The 24,406-nt window shown below is 38.7% G+C and overlaps 1 protein-coding gene across 2 annotated transcripts in view; it reads right to left on the reverse strand.

The window, feature by feature from the left end:
* Nucleotides 1-24,406, reverse strand: part of GABRB3 (gamma-aminobutyric acid type A receptor subunit beta3) — a 114,577-nt gene that overhangs the window by 8,328 nt on the left and 81,843 nt on the right. For both annotated transcript variants that reach the window (XM_058850372.1, XM_058850382.1), the window contains exons 5-8: nucleotides 19,718-19,800; nucleotides 18,456-18,593; nucleotides 10,432-10,584; nucleotides 4,422-4,666 (exon numbers count right to left, since the gene is read on the reverse strand). In XM_058850372.1, the coding sequence (XP_058706355.1) occupies nucleotides 4,422-4,666; nucleotides 10,432-10,584; nucleotides 18,456-18,593; nucleotides 19,718-19,800 (619 nt within the window). The remainder of the gene's footprint in view (nucleotides 1-4,421; nucleotides 4,667-10,431; nucleotides 10,585-18,455; nucleotides 18,594-19,717; nucleotides 19,801-24,406) is intronic.

Here is a 24,406-nt window from a genome sequence, read left to right on the forward strand (position 1 = left end):
AGGTTTCATCTCATCACCAGCTCTGAATCTACTGAAACCTTTTCCAGAGATTCAATTTAGTCAGACGTGCTTCAGCCATCATGCCACCTTCAGCAGTGCTACACAGGAGAATACAGCACAGTTTTTCTCTCCCCAGTGCTTTTCTTTGTCACCCCTGCAACCTGAGGACATTGGCTGTGCCAATTCCACGCTGCAAGAGCTCTTCTTTCCCTTACACCTGGAGCTATTTGGCTCACTGGTTTCAACACATGGACAGAGCTGGACAGCAAGCCATAATGGGAGCATTGAAGCCAACTCACAGCTCAGTAGCAGCAGCTACCTCCTCAACACAGCAAGCCTTAGTGGTAGCATATCAGGAATAACTCAGAGAAGTAAAAGCCTGGCAATGGAGAGGTACATCCATAGCATCAGCACCAGAATGGGGAAGGCTGTGCCAGTTTTAGCTTTTCAAACCCATAACCTCTGACGCAGGACAGTGCAAAAGCATTAATTATGAAGAAGAGTTACTGAGCATGAAGTTACTGCTTTGCAAAGCAATTATCAAATACAACACAAACATACCCACATCTGTGCATTTTGTAGTCTAGAACATTTTTTTTATTAAAACTCCCTTGCTCTACAGTCCAGTAAGACTAAGAAAGCAGGAAAAGCCCTTTTGCTACTATAAGAGAAGTGTTTTTAACAAAGCCTGATAGCTTTCACTCCAGACTTTAGTTCTCTGATGTGTAAAAAATACACTACAATAGTAGTATCCATGCTGGTTCTACTGTTTTCCACGGGCTAAAACACTTCTGAGTGGAAATAACATGCCATTTTCCCACTGCCTTCTCTTGTGCCCTTTGCCTGAGCGAAAGACACTGTCTCAGCAGCACTGCCAGTCTTGGGAACCATAAAAGCAAAGCTTGAACTCGGGGCCTAAGCACCAGGCTTAGGTGTTGAGCTGCCCCTTCTCTGCTAGTGCTGCCTCCTAACACAAGAGATGCCCACGACACACACCCCCTCCTGACGCTGGCTGAACCTGGTAAGCACTTAGTTGTTCTGTCACTTCACCCACAAGTTGCGGCATCTGATGTGGACAATAAACTGAATAATGTTTAATTTTTTATCTGGTTCAGTTTGGTTTTTTGATTTGTTTTGTTTTGTTTTACTAGAGCCCTGAGCTAATATTCTTAATCAGTGACAGAGAGCTCATGCACATGGTTCATAAACAAGCAAATTAAATTACTAAAACAAAACAGCAACAGAGCAACCCAAAATAGTAGTCAGAAATAAACTAATAATAACGTCTTCTTCCAGTTTTATATTTGAACATTTTTCAATCTCCTTTCCAGAACAGCATACATTTGACAGTCATGAAATAGTGGTGATAAGTGCAAAGTGGGCTGCCTGCTTTTGGCATTCTCCCTTTCTTTAAAAACGTCATTCAGTCCCAAATCACATGAGACTGGAAGTATTTTCCAGGATTAGAAACCTTCTCTTTCTGAATGGAATTACACTCCATGGAAGACTGAAGCTTCAGCAAAACCACAAAACCAATAATTTCATTGAACTTGCACAAAGTACTCTTCATATGTGTCTCTGAGCCTCCCTTACTGTGCAGTATTGGGGTATAGTGTGTGAGCCTCTCCCAGAACATCCAGCACCAGAGCCCCAGCTCTAAAGACAGAAGCAAGCAACTGTAATTTCCATCAGATTCAATGATTTTCAAGACATCAAAGGAGAAATTGGAAGTTAAGCACTGTTTACTATCCCTGAAGAGTTCAGAACCAAGGTGGTAAAGCTTTCAGGTACTATCTTCCATAGAAAGTACGCTGAAATTTCTAGCATGACTCCAGTCCTGCTGCAGCCATGGATATCTGTATAGCATGGTAAATGGTGGACGTGATCCAGAAGATAGACATTTTCCTGCTTCAAGGCTGCGGTATCTCTAAGCCATGGAAAACTCTGTCCAAAGTACATCTGTTGGATGTATTTTCCCTGAGATTTGCATTTTGAAATCCATGGGACCTCTTGCCTGTTCTGATCAATTCCCTGTGCTTCGCATTTGCCAGTGTTTCTCAAATGAGAAATTAAAATTTGTCATCCTACATCCAATGAATCTTCTATCTATGTTTTGTTTCAAAGTAAGATTTCTGACTAGCTCTACCTAATGTTTCTGTCCGTTTCTGTTGCATGCTGGCACTGTTTCTCTGCAGGAACTGAATCCAGAAACTACAACAAAGCTCTGCTGAATTCCCCAGCTGAGGCCTGGGGACAAAATGTTTTCTACACAGAAAGAGTCCATACCATGTTATTTATCCTGTGTTATTTAAACAGCAAATATTCACAGTCAGTATGAGCATATATGAATCTACAAAGCATACAAAGTATTTCACACCAAGGACTCCAAGGGACAAAGTAACACACTCTTTAAACTCTGGTACACTGAATTTGTATCCTTATTTGATAGAATCATAGAATCTCTTAGATTGAGAAGTCCCCAAAGGTCACTGAGTTCATCTGTTAACCCAGCATCATGTTCACCACTGAAGCATGTCCCCACATGCCACATCCACGTGGCTTCTGAACTCTTCCAGTGATGGTGATTCCATCATTTCCCTGAGCAGCCTGTTCCAGTGCCTGACTTCCTTTTCTGTGAATAAATAATCTAATATAGATTCCAATCCTCCCCTAGTGCAACTTGAGGCCACTTCCTCTCATCCCATTGCTACATGGGAGAAGAGACCAGTCCCCACCACACCACAACCATGTCTCAATGTGCCACGTCTGCACATCTTTTAAATATCTCCAGGGACAGTGATTCAACCACTTCCCTGGGCAGCCTGTTCCAATGCTTGTCAACCCTTGCTGTGAATAAATTTTTAATTTATGCACAGTTGATATTAAAGCAGTAGAAAAAGCAGAACAGTTCATGATATTTGCTTCGGATGCCTCAGAAACAAAAGAAAAGGTTCTAACTCAAAAGCCAGGGAAAAAAGATTGCTATAAGGTATGAGCAGATCCAGGATATAAAAATGTCATGAACTAGGTATAAAAATATATATTTTCATTAGTTAAGGCACTTATGATTATTTTGACAATGTAGATAAATTGATCTCAAGATAGAAGAACTGTCAGACATGGGGTAGTATTGGACCCATTAACAAGTCTTGTACTGAATTATGTAAATCATTTAAATGGATGAGATACACCAGATGGTTTCCAGCAGGAGAATTAAACCTTAGTGTGTACATCTGCATTACCTGCTTGCAGTTAAAATCTTCTCCATGGCTTTCAATTCAGATATTATTTTATTTCTCCATGTGTATTTTTTTATTATTATAACTATTTGTTTTTCTAGTAAAGGGAATTTGTTTGTCCTGATATCTTAGTTTTAAGTAGAGCTGCCAACTGTGATGAGAATCTGGTTTCATAATACAGTAGACAAAAATGTGTTTATTGGTTTAGAATTGTCTCACATTATGAGTGCTGATAATTAGGTGTAGTTCTGCATTACATTTACTATAGCAGACAAAATCATTAGGATAAACAAATATAGCTTGAAATTACTTTTATGATACTGGTTTTGATAAACAAGTAGTAGTTTTGTCACTGTGAACTCTTCTAATTTATAGCTGATAGAAAAAAAAGCCAGTCTTACTCAACAGAACTGAATGAAAAAGCCTCACTAGGAGCATTTTAGTAAAAGAAGGAAAGATATTATATTCAAACTGACATGGCTTGTTAATGTCAGATACTGCTGAATACCTTGAATTTTTCTTCCAAAGATTCAGAAAGGAGGTTTTCACTGGATAAAGTAATTCTCCAGGCAAGGAAATAGGCTGGAGCATAATCAGCACAGACCTTGCCAATACTATGCTTCAGAAAACAATCTGGAAGTTTCTCTAGGACTTACACTTTCCTGCTGGTCTTAAACAGCAGCAGATGACAATGCCACACACAACTTTGAACTATACTGGCCAATTAATTGGCATGGCAGAACTAATCCTTTATCTGTTCTTTCCCATGGTAATTGCATCTCCTCTAAGTGAAGTGAGGAAAGGTATGCTCATATCCTGGATTCACTTACATAGGAAATGTACATAAATGTACTTAAAGTCACAGTTAGATTATATTTAATTTAGACAAATAAATGTCTTTCTAGATCTGAGTCTTTATTTTCAAGCTAGGTTCCCTCCCACTGTCTTCTTACATTTACTTGTCATACAGATCATATTCACTTCCATATCTGTATGCCTACATATTCTACACTGGTTCCTGAAAATTAAAATGGCCAAGTTTGTCTACAAAAAGATGTGGTTGGCTGTCACCAGACCATGATGTTTTTATGCAAGCCTTTTGGTTTGTTTTTTTTTTTTCATACTGATAGTCTTTACAATGTAAAAATAGAGAGAATATATATATAAATTAAAGAAACCTACCCGATTGCCTTCAAACCTTGAGCGATCGTTGTTAGCCTTTGTTGTTTTTTCTGCAAGTTTCTTCTGCCTTTGAGGGCCTTTTCCAAAGAAAATGTAGTTGACAAAGGCGTATTCAAGTAAGGCCAAGAAGACAAACACAAAGCAGCCCATGAGATACATGTCAATGGCTTTAACATACGGAATTTTAGGCAAAGTCTCTCGCAGGTGAGTGTTGATTGTTGTCATAGTCAGCACAGTTGTAATTCCTACACAAAGAAAAAAGATCACATATCTTACAACTCCAAGCATTCAATTTTATTTTTCTTCTTGGTAAATATGCCTTGTCAGTGGGAAGAAGCTTAAAAACTTGTAAAAGTTGTCTTGCAGGTGACATCACTGCAAAAAAAAATTAAAAAATTAAAACTTGGTGCATTGATATTCTGTTACAATTATTTCCTTCCTATAAGCATGGGAACAGCTAACAAGGGGGTCTGGCACCACTGCCATGAGTTAACACAGCTTCATGGAAGCCAGTGTAGCTGCACTGAGAATCTCTTCCATGGAGACCAAACTGATGCGCAACAAGAACAGTGTTCACACAGATGGTGAAAGACTTCTCCCACAGTTTTAAATTTCTAGGAGTGAGGCAGTTGGTTGATACCAGTCCTGTAGGATCTCCCTGTAGTAGAGACAGGGGAGAGACAGGTACCTTTCTAGAGCAGCTCATCCCATCTCTTTTAGCTACCTATTTCAGGAAAGGACAGTATGTAAGTGGAACTTGAGATGACTAATTTGGAGCAGTAGGCTAGGTACACAGAAACAAGTGAGGTAAGCGATGAGAGACAGACAGGTATGTGAGTTTTTAAAAGGAAGGAGGGAGAGCAGCATTTTTATAGCAACAAACTGGATAATAATAAAACATCTACAAAATATCTGCATCAACCTTATGTAAAGGTATTTATCTAAGGATGGACATAGCACCTGAAAATATATTCCAGAGCACTGTTTTAAAAATCAGGAAAGAAAATCAAATTTATTGTCAGTCTGCCTGAATTCACAATAAACTGTGGAATCTGCATCTCCACTGGAAATTCTATGGGAATTGCAAATCACAGGTTGCTGAAAACACTGATTTGTGAAATAAGTTTGATTTGAAGGCAAGTCATTTTACTAGGTCTCCTCCATTACTATTTTCTTTGATTCCATAATTATACCATCAGTTTACAAGTAGTCACTAAAATACAGGCAGAACAAAAATGAAGGATGAAATAAAATTGCTGCCATATAATAAAGCACAGCTTCTTTTATATGAAGAAACAGAAATAAAGACAATGTAACTCAAAATCAAGCTGTTGGTGTAAGCAGTGTCACTCCAGGGAACTGTAGTAACACCCTATGAGATAATATTGGATATTTAGTAGGTTAGTGTCAAGCAGTTTTCAGTGCTTTTTCCCTAAACTGTGAAACAAGTGTGCACTGATGCCAGATGTCTGGTGATCCGGAAGATTAAGCACACTGAATGGAAAGGTGGCTATCACTAACCTAAGGGAAATACATTCCCTGGGAGATCCTGAAACCCTGCAGCCAAATGTCTTTCTGAAGCTCAATAATTTATTTTAAAGCGCAGCTGGAGGAGAAGAAGCTGACACTCCTCTAAGACAAAAAAATAAGATAATCTTGTGATTATAGTCCTTCCCACAAGAGAAGAGTCTAGGTATTATTCTCACTCAAAGGACTGAATTTAGGAACTTCTAGGGCTAACTAGCAAAACACAGAGCAGAACTGATAGGTTTGAATATTTCTCTTGAGGTCAGTCCTGCATCACTGTCTGTCTGCAGTGTCCATAGTACAGTCTCTGGAATGAGCTGGCCTTTGCTCTGTACCTTGATTTCACTCTGGAGGTAACTGTTTGGTTCAGTGCAGCAAGGGATCAGGCACAGGGAAAAAACATGGAAGTGAATGAATAGAATCAGGCTCTCACAGAAATACAGGCTTCTTGCAGGAGCTGAGTAAAAGTTTGTGTCCCAAGAATTGCACAAAGAATGCTTCCTCGAACAAATACTTAGGAATTCAAGTATACCTTCTCTATACTGTGTTCTTCAGAGCCAATCACGTATTTTCAAAAGTGCTATAGTGCCTTTCAACTTTTATACCACTTTACATTAGGATGCCATGTAAGTTCACAGACACTACATAACTGGGAGCAGCTGTTGCCTTCCCCAGAGGCAGGCAGGCTCTGCAGAGAAACCTTGACAAATTAGAGGACTGGGCAGGCAATCACCAACCATGTGAAATTCAGTAGGGGGAAGTGCCAGATTCTGCACCTGGGATAGGGCAAACCTCAATGTACAGAGAGACTGGGGAACAAAAGGTTGGAGAGCAGCGCTGCAGAAAGTCCTGTGGGTCCTAGTGGATGGCAACTTAATATGAGCCAGCAATGCCCTGGCATCCAGGAGGGCCAACCCTGTCCTGGGGGGCATCAGGCACAGCATGGCCAGCTGGGCAAGGGAGGGGATTGTCCTGCTCTGCTCTGAGCTGGGGTGGCCTCACCTCAAGTACTGGAGGCAGTCTGGGCGTCACAATCTAAAAAAACCATTGTATTATTATAAAGTGTCCAGTGGAGGGCAACGAGGATGGTGAAACGTTGTGAGGGGACGCTCTACAACGAGCAAGTCACTTGGTCTGTTCAGCCTGGAGACCCCACTGCAGTCTACAAGTTCTTCATGAGGGAAAGAGGAGGGGCAGATGCTGATCTCTTCTCTGTGGTGAATAGTGACAGGACCCAAGCGAATGGCCTGAAGTTGTGTCAGGGGAGGTTTAGGCTGGATATTGGAAAAAGGCTGTTCATTCAAAGAGTGGTTGAGTACTGCAACAGCTCCCCCAGACAGTGGTCACAGCACTAGCCTGACAGAATTCAAGAAGCATTTGGACAATGCTCTTGGGCCCATGGTGTGACTCTTAGAGATGGTCGTGTGCAAGGACAGGAGTTGGACTCCTGTGGGTCCCTTGTGGGACCTTCCAACTCACCATTTTCTGTGATTCTGTGGCACCAGCTTAGTAAGAGGGGGTATACAAAGGAATATAGGATTAGACGCATGATACTGAACTTTATTATACAAATGTCACAGGCATAATCACCAAGGCACTAATTGTTTTCTGAGAAGAAACTATTAGATGGATTTTTGTCCTCTCAAAAGGACTTTCTACCACTTGGAAATAGAACATCTGGTCTCCCAAGCTTGCCTTGTACTCTCTGATTTTTGTTCTATTTGTCTTACAGTACTTGATGAACTTGTGCTACACAGAAATGGGCCACATGAGACAGCCTTGCTCCTTAAACAAGGCAAAATCTCATGAACCTGCCACAGAAGGGCATGGAATGTCACTGGATATGGTAACTTCTGTCTAGCCATCTGTTCTCTGCAGTCCTGGCCAGTATGGATCTAGACAATGATGGTTGTGATTGAAGTGCTGCCCTCACTTGGTCCACCTGGGTGCATCTCTACTATCCAGTAGCTCATTTATGAACACATCAGAGATGTTTGGGCTCTATGCCCCACTTCCTATTAACCTACTACTTAGCATCAAGCTGCTAAACAAACACGGGCTGCTGAGAGGTAATGCCAGACAGGGTCATGCCCATAAGAACCAGCTAATCCACAGCACATGAAGAATAACTGTGGTTAATTTACAGTGTCTCCAGCTACCCAAATTCAAATGCTGAGTAATATGTTGCACAAAGGTGGCTACCCTGCCTGCTTTGGTATGTGGGACCTTGGGAGTAAGGAAACAGGTAATCACAGGGACATGGGCTGAAGTCTGGGTTTGCTGTGGTAAATTACAGAAAAAATAAGGGAACTAGAGAGTACTTTCCTGTTTTAAGAAAATAAGAGAATACATCAGGAAGATAGCACAGACAGTGACAAGTTTTGGGTAGCAAGGTATGTGTAATTGGGAAACACAGGGTTGAAGACAGAATTTGGGACAAGATGAGAAGCAGAAGTATTTATAGGGATTTATAGATCCATTTAATCTTCCTTAGCTACAGCTATCCCTGAGTATGCTTCTGTTAAAGATTAAATATTTGCTGTGAGATATTGTCACAGAATTTGTACTGGTTCTGGCCAGGACAGGGTTTATTTTTGCAGTAACCAGGAGGAGGCATGGCTAGGACCCAAAGGTTATTCTATATCACCTCACATCATTACCAGAGGTTGCAGGAAGGGAGTCTTTTTCCGGGAGGAAGACTTCTTTTCAGGTTGGGGCAAGTGTGGCTGTCATAGAGTCATGAGTTCCACAATGAGCATTTTTGCTTGTGAATCATTCTCTCTTTTGTACAGTTTTGTTATTAGTATATTGCTGATCCTGTTCATTTTCTTGTTTCATTGCTGTCTCCAGTAAATTGTTCTTACCTCAGCCTGGGATCTTTGCCTTTTGTGTCTCCAGTTCTCTCCCGCCATCCGCAGTGGGAAGGGAGACAGGGGGAAGCAAGCGGCAGTGTGGTTTTAGTAGGAGCACTAAACTGGAGAATACCATTCTATCACAGAATCACAGTTTGGCTTGGAAGGGACCTTAAACCCCATCTAAGTCTGCTGCCATGCACAGGGACCTTCCACTAGATCAAGTTGCTTGAAGACAAATATAACTTGGCCTTCAACACTTCAAGGGATGGGGAATCCACAACTTCTATGGGAAACCTGTTCCAGTGCCTCACCACCCTTACAATCAAGAATCTATTCTTAATCCAAATCTACTCTCTGTCATTTTGAAGCCATTTCTACTTGTCCTGTCACTTACTACATGTCCTTGTATTAAGTCCATTTCCAGCTCTCCTGCAGGCCCCCTTTGGGTACTGGAAGGTGCTGAAAGGTTACCCCAGGGCCTTCTCTTCTTTAGGCTGAACAAAATTAAGTTGCTTGGCCTGCCTTGACAGGAGAGGTGCTCCAGCCTCTGATTACCTTTGTGGCCCTTCTCTGGACTCACTCCAACAGGTCCATGACCTTCTTATATTGGGGACCCCAAACCTGGATCCAGTATTCCAGCTGGAGTGTCATAAGAGCAGAGCCAAGAAGAAATCACCTCCCTCACCCTGCTGGCCATGCTGATTTTGGTACAGCCCAGACACAGTTGGCTTTCTGAACTGCAAGTGCACATTGCTGGGTCATGTTGAGCTCCTTGGCAACCAACACCCCAAGTCCTTCTCCTCAGGGCTGTTTCTCAATCCATTCTCTACCCAGCCTCTGTTTGTGCTTGGGATTGCCTGACCCTCATGCAGGATCTTGCACTTGGCCTTGTTTAACTTCATGAGGTTCATGTGGGTTCACCACTCAAGCTTGTCAAAGTTCTTCTGGATGTCATCCCTTCCTTCCAGCATGTCAACTGCACAATTCTCTAGTGACCTTCTCTTATTTAAAGGATACTGAATACTCTTCTAAAGGATATTGATACTCTTATTTAAAGGATGTGAAAAATTCTTGGGCAGGAATCACATACCTGTGCCAAATCCATGTTTTTCTGTCCCAAGGTAAATAACACTTTAAGCTGTGATAAACATGCACTTAACATACCTGTAACCTGAGGGTTAGGTGGCATGGAGGGGTCCATAGCTGATGTGCCCCTGTGTGCTGAACTAGCAATGGTTCTTGAAGTCTGTTCCTGCCAGTGTCAGTTAAAGCACCAGGACCTCAGGAGGAGGCTTGGAGCCACGTTTGTCCTCCCACACTGAGCTGGACTAAAGCCCACGCTCAAGTACAATTGTGCAGCTGGTCTCCTAGATGAATTCACTGGCAACATTAACTTTGATGAGAACAAGTCTGGGACCTGTATGAGCAGCTCATGTCAGAGATTTAGTGGTAGCTACACTCATGCATGCAGGGGAAAACATCACTTTTGAGGCAATAGTGGATGACATGATTTTGACGCAAATTATTGTGGAATTTCAAAACACTGACATCACGTTGTAGTTTTTAACAACCTCTTAAGGCTACATTAAGTCTGACATTTTAATGTCCCACTCATTCTTAGCACATACCAAGGGCAACTCTTGCTGCTGATGCATCATAATTGATCCAGAATGACACCCATGATAAAATAGTAATCAGTATGGAGGGCATATAGGTTTGAAGAATAAAGTAGCCAATATTTCTTTTCAACCTGAAGCTCAATGAGAGTCTTGGATAGGCACCTGAGAAAAGAGAGAGGAAAACAGCATTATTTATACTGAAGGAAAGACACTTGTAGATAGCTGCCTTCAGTTTCTGCAGAAACTAAAGCATGCACATTTTGTGGGGTATATGACAACTGCAGAACAGTAGGGATGACACCTTCACTGTATTACTCATTGGTATTAAAAGAAACATTGCAGTGAATACAGTGATAGCCAAGTAATTTGTATTCGGGAAAGAAAGAGAGACAGTAAATTACTTTGGACAATTGAACAGATAGGTGAACACCGGTTAGTTTTTAAGAACAAATGCTTAGGTCTCCAAGTTAAATGCTTATCCAAGTACACAGTTTTCACAGTATAGAATTTATATTCAGAGAATGAGTAATGTGCATAGTTTTTAATTTACAATGAGGACCTGTTCAAGAGATAAGACTTCTTAATTACATCTGAACTATAAGAAACATATGACTTGTGGTGTCAAAAATAAATTATAATGAATTCCACTAAAGGAAAAGCCTTCAGACTAGATCCTCTAATGTCAATTGCAGCCAGCCCAAATTTTTCTTCCAAACATATTTTAAACAAAAAAAAGGTTGAATTTTGTGTGTGTATATATAGATAAATATATATGTAAAATTTATGAACAGTTACAAATAGAAAAAAATTAACAATGAAAATAATTAATAACCTCTTGATTGGTGTGTATCTTACTGAATTGGAGTTAATCTTACTGAATACAATTTAGACATATACATATATATATATATTCAGACAAATATATTTAGAAATCTCAAATTGTTAAAAATAATTGTGACTTTTTTCACTGAATGCAAAGATGATTAAATCTGAGTACAGCTGTATAAGAAAAAGGTAGTCATTCACACATTAGCTCCATGATTTCAGTGTTCGCACTACCAGTCTTAGATATACTTCTAACAGCTCATCTAAAAAATCTAGTCAACACCCTAAAAAAACTTATCTTGGCACATACCAATATTGGCACAAACCAGATATTAGAACACTTCACACCCATTCTAATGCGAATATGTAAAATATGTGAAAGATTACATCTAGAGAAAAAATGAAAAATTAAAAACTTCTCTATAAATTATATTCATATGTTTGCATATGAGCTTAAGAAACTACATTTGCCCATATAGACATGAATTATGGATTTCCTAAGAAAGAAAGGGAAAGAAGGACTAGAAAACCGGAGATTTCGCTTTCTTTCATTCCTGACAGTTTGTTACATTTTGAGTCATACGACAGAAAAATGCCACACCATTTCCAGGCAGCAGAAGCATCAAGGTAATACCAAACTTGTGCAAATATTCTTAACTGTTGTATCAAACAATCTCAGAACAGCTATCATTGGGAAAATAAATATCTGGTAGGTGTATCTGGTTGCTGTGATTACTTCAATCAGCAGCATCTTTTCCCAGGATGAAATGCCTTTTAGTTTCACCAAAAGAAGTATATATTGGTGGAATCAGAAGAATGTATTTCATCCTCATCAGACCAAGGTTTTCTCCTATCTGAAGGAGTCAACACAATTTTCAGCAAGAAAGTATCTATACTGCAGCTTGCTTAACATTTTCATTTTCCAATGAACAATGTTTCATTTCAAAAGACAAGTTCTCTCATTGAAATCAGGCCTGACTTTTTTTTTTTTTTTTTTTTTTTTTTTTTTTTTTGGCAAAGTTTAACTTTTTCATTTGGATTCTTATGAAAATGTTTCTGTGGCCTTGTGTCTGCAGACTATATAAATAAAAGAGGAGACCATAATGAAATATATAAATACTGCCATCATGAAGTACATTAAAAATGCAGAAGACCTGATCACCTTTCTGCAATAAGAGTAGAACATAAAACAGAAATCTTTATAAAGCTCTGTTGAGAAAAATTACTTCATATAATACAGTGCCCAAAGGGCTCAAAGGGTTTTCTATGAATGTGTATAAAACTTTTCAAAAGTTTTTTGATCTGGACATCTGTGGAATATAATTGATAGAGATGACAACTGAAAATTTTCCCATAAAATACCAATTTTTGGATTAAATAGTATGAAGGATTAATTCAAGAAAGTTCAGTAGAACTGAATCACTGAATCAAAGTAAATTCTCTTTTTTTTTCTGTTTGCTTCAGAGCCAAGGACCCTGGATGTATTAGGAAAATTCAGAGAAAAAAGAGAGAACTTCACTGTTGATAAAGCACGGAAAATAGTGTGGGTGATAGAGGTGTGTATCAGCAGGGGACAGAATAATGTGTCACATATGTTAGTAATGTTCAGTAATGAAATCCCAAACTTAGAAACTGTATGTAACAGAGTGAACTTTAAACATTTATCTTGAATGCTTCACCTGTGACCACCATCCATTACCTCAGCACCATTTCTGTCTAATTAGGTGAGGTAATTACTGAAACTTGTGAGATCTGGTCTTAAAGGTGAACTCCCCAAAGAGCTGACCTCAAGGCCAGAGATACCAACCTAAATATGTTTCAATCACCAGGTTCTTTGTCCTGAAGCTAGAACCCCAAGAACCATGTATAGGGCCAAGACTATCAGTGCTTTCTGTCTTCGTGCTCTAGAGTTGGAGTTGGGTAACAGAGAGATTCAGTTGCCAATCTGATTGTGCCCTGATCCTTTTGAGATGCCCTGTGACATCTCAGACACCAGCACACAGCTGATGGACATTATATACCCCCTACATCTTTTTGGTCAGTATGTGGATACTACGAAGACTGCCTTGTGCCCTCTCAAATAGCAATTGATTAAGCAACTCACTTGAACTGCCCACATGTGAGCTTGGTGTCTAAACTCCAGTTCATCCAGTCAATCTAGAAAATGAAACCTAGAGAATTACCCACCATCTCCTAAAAAGGACTCTTACAGGTGTACTGAATTTGTCTCCAGACTCCACCAGCAGCATGGACTAGATTCTGACCAGCTCAGATAGTCCAAATATGGACACCGAAATTATATTCCCCATAAATCAGAACAAGATGAATCCAAACCCTTCTCAGAGTAGATTTTGATGGTGTGAGGCTCCCGGACAACCTAAACACAAGTCTTGCTGGCATTACAGCTGCTTACTGCATTTGACATGTACAATATAGACTTTTTTAGGGTCAAGTTGAAATTGAGACATGAACTGTAGCCTTGTTTTTTGTCATACTACATGGCCATGGCTCTCCTTAGGTACCTCTCTCTGAGACTATGAGAGTTTATATTTCTTTCAACTGAATTGCTTTTATGTCTTCAAAAATTATCTGTTGACCCTGCCTCCACCCTGCCATCTCTGCCACAGTATCTCACCTCCATCTAAAAGGCCACAGTAGTCTGTGGAAAAAAAGAACAATTAAAAGAAGGGCCCCTGCTCATTTTCCATAGTTAATTCTCTCTCTTTGTCTGAATGGCTAAAGCTCAGTGAAAAGGATGGGTCCTAACCTTCATGGAGCAAGGACTGCAAGTCCACATCTTTATTTATCGAAAAAGGATCCATTCTGTGGATTATTTAACATAAGTTGACTTCTGGGTAAGCTCAACAATTACACTGTTACTTGCTTGATTATGAGCACATAATGATTTGTCAATTAAGTACATTTAGCGATTAATTACCAAGAAATTCTAGTTGTTAATTTTCCATAAAAATTTTGTGTTTTTTTCCTTTTTACCTTGTTTTGCCTTGTTATCCTCCCTCCCATCTCATAAAACATGTTGATGTATATGGGCTAATTTAAATACTATAGGAATAACAGAATTTTGCCAGAAGTATTTAAATCCAACAGTATTGGGAATGAAAGTATGAAAATAAATAATTAATCAATACTTGAGCCCGAAATACTCCTTTTTCACATATTTGGGCACTTGATAAAAAGAGATTACTTGTTTCTGTTCCAATTTCATTAAAAGCTAGCAAGCTGAAATATTTGGCTTCAAGGATAAATTAGTCTCTTGCTGTTTTATCCAAGTATGAAACAAGATAACAGACTTGGTCAGTTACAGAATTCTTACTTTAATATGTTCTTTTGGGAAGGTTCCTTGGCTAATTGGAAATGTACTTTACATACTGATCTTTCAGAATACAGCAAATATTTAATTTTCAAATCTTTTGAGACTACCCTCCTCTTACCAACAGGTTGCTAATCTGGCTTTGACTGCTATGTGACTTGAAGCTATTAGGGGATGTTTTACATATCCCCATTCCTGTTCATTATCTAAGCATTTTAGGAGGCAGATTCAGGTAACAGACTTGGAACTACATTTCAGGTGTTTGAATGCAGATATTTGCACATGGATGGAGCATGAGCTGTTAGTGGAAACCATGGAGATCTAGACTTAGAGCCAGCTGATTCTAAGGGTGTGATTTAACTGCCTATGCTGGTGTCTATACTCTCATTTGAGATGTGACAGGCTAAAGAAGAGCAGAACAGAACACTACTTAAGTAATCGATACTGAAGCACTAGATGGTGAACACAGGACACAAGGCTGTAAGATGCCAGAACAGCAGCCTAACTGCTAACCAGGATCTTCTGCAGCAGCTCAAAAAGCAGCAGACTGTTATATTTAGGCAACTGAATAGTGTCTTAAAATATTCATTTGAGAAAGAAGAGGTATTCAAGAGCTGAACAGCTCTTTAGGCTTCACTGAGAGCACTGACAGGATGGCATTTGACTGTGGGCTTAATTCAGTTCCTGACACATGGGCATCCAGTGCCACTTAAATACCTCGTGGTATCCTGTATGGCCTTCAGTTGGTGTTAGAAGAATACTCAAACCAGGTATTTCTTTTTCATAGCAATTTAAAAATCGTTAATAAAGGCAACAGACTTTATTATATGGCTTTGGTATATGGCTTTGCAGATACCTCCTAGACACCTGAAGGTTTTATTTAATTTCCAATCAAGCGTTCTCTTTTTTTTAAACTACATGCCCATACTTGTTTCTCCACTAATCTCAAGTCTGCCTTTTTCAAGATTTTCACTCACACTTGCTTGTTTTTCATAAACCCTCTTCTATTGCTCCATTACTGCCTTCAAGAGTGCTACCCTTGACCACAAATACTAAGCTCAAGCATTATCAATGTAAACAAGACTTCTTTATATGGTAAGATTTTTGGTTTTGTCTGTTTCTTCACTTTTTCTCCCCAAAAAGATCTTACTGGCTCATTTCCAGTCTGAGATCAACAACAACCCCTATATTTCTACACACAGAACCCTGGCATAACCTGGCATTCTCTATCCTTAATCTGTATAGGAATAATTAGTTGCACAGATACTGTATTTTGAACTTGTCCATACTGAATTTTATACATTTTTCAGACACATTTTGTTAATTTGGCAAGATAAATTTTAACTTCCATTCTATACTTCAACAGGCATTCAGCTCCTCCAGCATTCTTGCAGCTGACCCTGATTTCTGTCATTATTGACAGGGGTTTTCCCATGCTTATCATTGCCTCTCAGTAGTAACTATGGGAACAGATTTTTCCCTTTGCCTAAATTACACAAGATTATACAGCACAGTTTCTCTTGAAGGATAGGAGAAATAAGTAATCCAAAAGCTGTTTATGGCATGACTCTGAAGTCTTCTTTTAGTTTTATTCAATCAAAGCATACTAGGACTGAAATCTCTGAAATGTTCACTGAGATACTGTGCTCAAAGAACTAATATCTCCCCCTGAGACTTCAATAACCTCAAAGCCAAAAACATGCCTTACTTATTTTCCAAAAAAAATGTAGAAACTGGCCCTAATTACTGGGACTGTAAGAAACTCTTGAGAAGAAACTTGAAAAGTGTCTGCTGACTTTATGCAACCGATCTGCTGGCATGCTTTGGATTTAGATTTAAACATGTGGTTTTGAGAAACAAATGTGATGTTTCCCTGCATGGAAATACTTGTCATAAAATGTCATAACTAATCAAGCATTTTTATAATGTCCTGTATCAAAGCAATAGTAAATTCAGTATTGTGTCTTCATCAGTGAAAAAAATTAAATGTTTCAGAAAATGGTACAAGAAACATTCTGTTCTCTGTGACTCCCTAATGCCAAGCTGTTTTAAACCCTGAAGCATGAGACTTTTTTATTCCTTTCACTATTTTTTTGAAGAAAGAACCATTAATATTCTGAACATTTGGTCAGTCACAGAAAATGTGTTCCTGGTTTTTAGTCTCTCTTGTATTTGTCACATATCTCTTTAGATTTTTCATTTTCCGATTTTTACAAATCTTTCATCTCTACATTACTAAACCATGCATTTAGTGAAATATTTCACGCTGAAGTAAAAGGTGGCCTTGGGCTGTCATTAAAGGCACTCCACAAATAAGTTCTCTGTATTCTCACTGTTGACTAAAAGAGCTTTCCTACAAAAGCATATCCAGTCCTGTGGAGGCACGAGTAAGCCCTGGCTGCCAAAGGTGACACTAGCTGCAGGACAGAAGGATACAGGATTAGAGCAACTGATTCTCTACAGAAAAGAATATCTTCCATTCACAATGGTAAACAAGAACAGCAGCAGTTGGCAAACCCTCTCATACTAATTTCAATCCCAGCAATATTTACATTTTGTTCTGAAATACAACTTGTATTTCTGTGTACTTTGAAACAGATGCTGCGTCCAAAGAGTGGGTGAAGTGATGCTTACAAACATGATTGAGCTGTGCTTCATTTGTTCTAGTGTGCGGAGACAGATGGAACAGCACACTCCTGTGGTCTGAACAGCACTGAAAATCTGAAGGCCCCCAATAATGAGCCAAATAATGGCCCCACATGTGCTGATGGCTTTCTGTGTTGCTTTGGTTTTGCCACACATATTCCTATTTTGGTGTCTAAGACCAAATATGTAAATCAACCTTGCACTTTGTAATTCAAAGACATCTAGTACTGTGAATTACTACTAATTTTTATTCCATCTTCAAGGAAACAAGCAGGGATTTGATTTGAGAACCTTAACAATTACAACAAATGCAGTGGATGACTATGTATAAAGTACTATATATCCATCAGTGCAAGTCAAGTGATAAAATACATTACATTTGCTATATAACAACAAAACAAACATGCACTGAAAAGTTGCAGAGAGGTGTTTATAAAATTGGTGGCTTTTTGACCTAGCATGCCCAAACACATTTGTGTATGATCAGTTACCCTGTAGGCTGTATTTAAATCATGATTCAGAGGTGAATGACTTAATATTTATTTAGATCATGGATATCTAGGTGTCTATTTAAGTATCCTATACATACACAAAAAAGAAAAAAAACCAAGGAGACAAAGAATCACAAAATGGTTTGAGGTGGAAGGGACATTAAAGAATACATAGTTACAGCCCCACTGCCATAGGCAGAGATACCTTTGACTAGATGAGGTTACTCAAAGCCCCATCCAACCTGACCACTGTTACAGTAAAGAATTTCTTTCTCTATCCAATCTAAATACACTCTCTTTCAGCATGAAGCCATTTGCCCTTGTGCTATCACTACACATTTTTATTAAAAAGTCCCTCCCCTAGCTGTCTTGTTGACTCCATTAAATACTGGAAGGCTGCTAGAAGGTCCTCTTCTCCAGCTTAACCCCAACTCTCTCAGCCTGTATTGACAGGAGAGGTGCTCCAGCCCCCTGGTCATCTTTGTGGCCCTCCATGGACTTGTTCCAACAGGTCTATGTCCTTCTTGTGTTGGAGTCCCTGGAGCTGAATGCAGTACTGAATGCAGGTCTGTAATTTTCATGGGCTCCTACCTCCAGGCTTTGTCAATTAATTTCTTTATCCAAACATGCAACACAGGCTACATATCATGACTGGTAATTAAAGTTAATTATTATTAATAAAACAGTAATTTTCATGCACAAGAAAATGAAACACTAAATGGGCAAATGGCAATACTTGCCTGTGGCAAAGACAACATTCTTTGACACCAGTCTGTATTCCACGATAGAGAACTGAGGAAGTTCAATCCTCTCCACGCCAGTGACTGCGTTATCTCCACCTCTCCAGTAGAACTCTATGTCATCAGTTGTGTAGCCATCTGCAGGCAAAGCAAGAAAGTCAGAAATAACAGTGGTCTCAAACATAGCCTCAAACATGCAGCTTGTCATTTGAGACAACAAAAAGAATTGGAACAGCTGGAGAGCTGTATGGTATTTTGCCTGTGGGAAGGTCTCCCAAATCGCTACACCATAACAGTCTGACTGAGAATTTTAGGCAAAATACTCAGCTTTCTTTTTATTTTATCTTTTTTAATCACTTATATATTATTCACTAATGGTGATAGTGAGAAGAAAACATTATCCAAGATTTAGGATATCAAATACGTTTAGCACTGAAACCAAATATATATTTACACTGATAATCACCAGAAGAAGGTTAATTATTAACTTTATTATATAACAATATTAATTATAATATTAATTATTCAAGGAACACAGAGAAACATAACTGGGCCAGACCTTTTCCACTCACAGTAAACTGTGAGTTGTGTCATTTCCACTAGCTTCCACTAGTGGAGGACTAACTACAGCTGAATATGGAATATATACTAGTATTTTCTGTATATGGCCCACAATTTCCAGCCAGTAGCAGAAATGGACCAGGTACTTCTGAAGTGCAAATAGATATCTGAATATTGCAATCCTAGGACATGACTAGGTGAAAAGAGAATATTGTTCTTTTTGTAACAGAGCTTCAAATCATAAATGGGGTCAGTCTGAAAGCCCAGAGCAGATCCTGCACCAAGATGATCCATACATAACAAAGGATATTGAAAGAAAATTGTATCACAGTGTTTTCTCACTTGAAAATAAATCTGATAAAAATACAAATATTCATCCCTCATGTTGAAGATAAGCATCCAGTCACTACCTCTGCCAGGTCAGGCAGGAATACTAAATTACTTCTTTCTGTCCTAACCTTATTTTTCTGGGATGTATTAATCTATCTAGAAATAGATGACTCTTTACATCTTTTAATAATTCAAATAAACAGACAAAAAAAATCCAAATGGTGATAATTACAATTCAAATAGCGTTTATAGACACACGTGTAAATATTACACAGTTCTATAAAACAAAAACAAACAAACAAAAAAAACCAAACAAAAAAAACCAAGCTAGATCCAAACTAGATTTCACATGCATCTTCTTAGGTACATACAGCTTTCTATTTCCAGAGTACAGTTTTGTTCATCTAATGGGTATCTTCTCAAGTCCATCATACATGCTGCAGTGGTTGTGATTCTGAAACACAGGCACCAAAGAGTTTTACCATACAGCAAGTAATCCAGGTTTTGGGTGATGGGGTTATTTATCTTCCAAAGTGAAGACCCTCCGAAAAACAGCTTACAATAACTGAGAATCTGGTCTGTATTTTTACATTGATAAGCAGCCTAATAGAGCAGTAATTACACTGAATTTCAGTGGAACAACTCACTGTGAATTGCCCTTATGCAAGCAGCCCCTTTGGGGATCAATGGACCTATCCTCATATGCAAATATTACATGAACATTTGCCGAGGATAAAAGATACGACTTTATAACAGAAACCATGAAGTGAAAATAGTCTTCTACAAATGTCAAAATGATTACAGCTGCATGAATAACTGATTTCTTGGTTCTGTGACAGGTCTAGGGAAAAAAACCCTGAAACATTGAAAAAAAGTTTAAAGCCCAGCAAAATGCTTTGTTTTAAATATTACTTCCCTGGTTTTCAAATTCAAAGAAGATTTTGTTGTGAAGCTCTATACTGAATTTTAAGTTTTCTCCTCAAATAACAATATACTTTTGCTTCTCTGTCTATTTAACCCTTTAGCACCCTAAAGATGGTTTTGCAAAACATTTCACCATTGATGAATCAGCATTATTCTTCAACCTCTTGTATAGCAGGAGAGTCAACAAACATGTGCAACCAGAACAACTGTCTTAACAGCTTCACACAGCACTGTCAATTTATTTTGTAATTAATGGATTTATATATTTGTACTAACTTTAGACAGATATCACCATATGCTCATAATTAATCTGCAGCATATTTTGATGTTTTTCTGAATCACAGCCTTCACCAAGGGTATGTACATTATTATGCATCATTGTTTCTATAATGGCTTCATATAAATTTCACATTTAAATTATCTTCTGAATCTGACTAGCTCCATTCCTTACTGATCCTTTTTTGATATAAACAAGACATGGACCTTGCACACAGTTTATTCCTAAACAAACAATATTCTAGTGATAATTTATGCTAATAAATACAAGATGGGAAAATGCCTTAAATGTACCTCTAAAAGCTGGAACCCTCAATGTTAATGTTTTTTTCATGTCTTTTCTCTGAAGTTATTTCTTCTAACCATTAACCTTCGCAAATTACAGTCTTCAGTTAGGTGCCTTTCTTCACATCTTTCACAGTTAAAAAAACTTACGTTGTTATTGAATGTTCTATCCAAACTCAAAGAAAAGGAAAGAAAGAATGCTTGTCCTTAGTATACAGGATTATTTTAGATGAATAACCGCATAATATCTAACGAAAGGGATTAAGACCATTATTGCAATCTCACAGGACAACAGAGGCCACCCTTCTCTGACTGGGAAGGCATTTTTGCAAGAAAATACTGTAATTTCTTTGCACAGGGAGAGAAAATTGTATGAGCACAAAGACAATGAATGAGGAAGGAGAGGAAAAAACTCAAGGATCTATGACTCATCACATCTTCTAACTTGTGTTCCTACCAGTAGCCAGTGAGAAAGGCACACAGCTGATATTTGTCCTTTCCAGCCTTACATATAGCATGACCATGTCTTTGTCACTGCTGACTCCTCTGACTGTCCTCTGAAAACCCTTATGCTAGTAGTCCCACAGGATTTCAGGTACTAAGTATCATATCACAAGAGGATACTTAAGTCAGCATTCCTCCAAGCTGCATCTGGGAATTGCTGTGGTTCCTCTGTTAACACAAATTCCAGTGGGCTGGAGCAGTGTACAAACGGCAGTTCCTCAGCTGCTCTGCAGTTTAGGGAAACTTCTTCTCTGTGACCAACATCTGCTAATGTCCTTCTAGAAACTCAGGGTGCTAAGATACAGGGTTATTAACTATGGAGAGGATTAATCATCTGGGTTGTTTAGCCTGGAGAAAATAAGGATCCAGGGGGATCTTATTGGCTTTCCAATACCAAAAGATAGGCTACAAGAGAGCTGGAGTAAGACTTTTTAGAAGGACGTGTAGTGGTAGGACAAGGAGGAATGGCTTCAAACTGAAAGGTGGTAGATTTAGATCAGATTTTAGGATTAAAATTTGACTTTGAGGGTGGTGAGGCACTGGAACAAGATGCCCAGAGAAGTTATGGATTCTCAATCCCTGTAAATGTTGAAGGTAAGCCTTGACAGGGCTTTGAGCAACGTGATCTAACCAAAGGTGTCCCTGCCCATGGCAGGATGGTTTTTAAGGTCCTTCCCAACCCAAAGCTTTCTGTGATTCTTTGAATATCTCCTCAAGACAATGACTAAGAGCAGCTCTAGCTAAGCATATAAAACTAGGATTAGCATACGGTCTTAGAGGAGAAAACTTATTCTTCAGTCTGTGATTATTTATAAACAAGCAATGATCACCTTAACAAAGCCATACTGATTGTGCAATGAAAGGACCTTGCTCATGAGTCAAATAATAACTGTGTTCAAAGTAAAACAAGTAGGCATGCTTAGAAATTGTTGATATGAAGGTTCTCTCCCATGCTTTAGAAGATTCGCCTACACAAACCTAGGTCTCATGTGGGATCCTGCAGCAGAATACATATGAGCTAAGTTGATATGAAAGGGAACGTGCTAGCAGACCCTTAAATATTATGTTGTATACCCAGCTTTAAATGCCAGCCATACAGAACACAAATGATTAATTTTACAATATTGCAAAAAATTATACAGCGGGCAAACCTATATTTAACTTAATAATTGTGTTATGACTTTTAAGGAATGTATTTTTATTTTGGTCTATTCACATACTCTAGCGGTTTTGCGTCACAGGTTCCAGTCCCAGAAACTGCACATTCTTGCTCAAGAAATTTTTTACTTTTTTTACAGAAAAATAGATGTTTTTAATTTAATAAATATACACTAGAAAAGAAGATACAGCTAGAAATAGACAGAAACAAATTTACCTCATTTTTTCAAAATAAGTTTAGTACTCAGAGGTTGCTCCTGAATGAACATTCAAGCAACCGAATTTAACTTGCAAAAATGCACACCAAAAGCAAGAATGAACAGTGCAGGCTTGTGCATGCTCCCAAGAAGAGCAGGTTAACTCTTTATGGGATGGGGGTGCCTAACACAAGACAACAAGGTTTCAAGAACTCATCATCGTGGCAGTGACAGAGGAATGATTATGAACCAGACAAAGATGAAGCGAGACAGAGACACACATACAATTTGGGTGACAACAACACACAAAGAAAATGTTTTTAATTGTTTATAATTTCCTACTCTGGTTTCCTGTCCTCTGGATATAGATTCTCTTATCCTTCTGTGGTACTATATTCCTGGGCTCATTGTCTATGATTATACTTCTGTATTGTACAGGAACCCCATCTGTGATGAGGTGCTGCATACATAACTGAGAGAAGGATATTTTATGTTCCCAAAACTTTTACAGTATGAATCAGTCTAGGCAATATAGATACTTCATATGTGACTAGGTCACAGTCCTGACAGTTTACTTTCTTGATACAGAAATACATTAATCCAAAAAAAGAATAGAAGTAAGTGCGGTTGCCTTGTCTGACTGATCACAACTAACCTTTTCACCCTGCAAACATTCATCATGTTTCAGATACGGGTAATAATTACGTGAGTCCTTTCAAATAAAATAGGTATATTCCTCCACTCACTTTTAACATCTTACATTGTACTGCCTAAAAACAAGAGGTTTATGCATGAGAAACACACAAGCAGTCAGACTCTATTTTTGATCCTCAGACTATAAAGTACTTATTTCCTCCTTAGTCTCTTATGAAAAAAAAAGCTGTTTTATCATCATTTTCCTTGTAGATTGTTCTGAAGAAGGTAGAACAAATTAAGTGTGTCACCCAAAGAAAAAAATTCCCCAGAAATGGGCTGAACTTCAAAAAGCTACTGTTCCATTCCCCCACTATCACAGACTTCTGCTGCAGTAGCAAAGTGCTTTCTCTAAAGCAGAGAGGAACCTTGGATGACTGAAGGTCAAGTCTTTCAAAACTGTGATAAATCCTACATTGTTCAGAAGAGAACACACATCCAGTGTGGCCTTGGGATGGATCACTTTCAATTATATATGTGTTGAGGAACTGCTTTGCTCTGTGGATGTTCTGTAATTGGTTGCAACCCTCCAAAATTTCAACTATTATTCAGAGTGACCCTGTGCTTTGTGGCACATAAAACTCCAAGTTCTAGCCTCAACCCACACTGCAGCTTGAGCCCAATGCCACTGGGATGCTCTGAAGCCATAACAGAGGAAGTAGCATAGTGATGGAACAACAAAGCACACACAGGTCTTTAAATCAGCAGAGATGAGGCTCACATATTTTTTTCATTTTGATCACAGTGTTCTATATTTTACCACGATTTAATTTAAGACAGTCATTCTTCACTATGTAACTTAGCTGCTTCATGTCATAGATATCTCACCCTGAATATTACATTTCTTTTCAGAGAAAAGAAATGGGAAGAAGTGTGCTACACATGAACCATTGGTGAAAACCCTGCTAAGCAAATCCTATTACGTGGAATGCATCTGCATTTGCAGAAAGGGAAGCCAACTTATTCAAAGACACTACTCCATGGCAGATAATCCTCACCTGAATGTGTCCAAATGTTTTTAGA

This window comes from Poecile atricapillus, chromosome 1, assembly GCF_030490865.1.
Source record: "Poecile atricapillus isolate bPoeAtr1 chromosome 1, bPoeAtr1.hap1, whole genome shotgun sequence".
NCBI classification, from domain to species: domain Eukaryota; kingdom Metazoa; phylum Chordata; class Aves; order Passeriformes; family Paridae; genus Poecile; species Poecile atricapillus.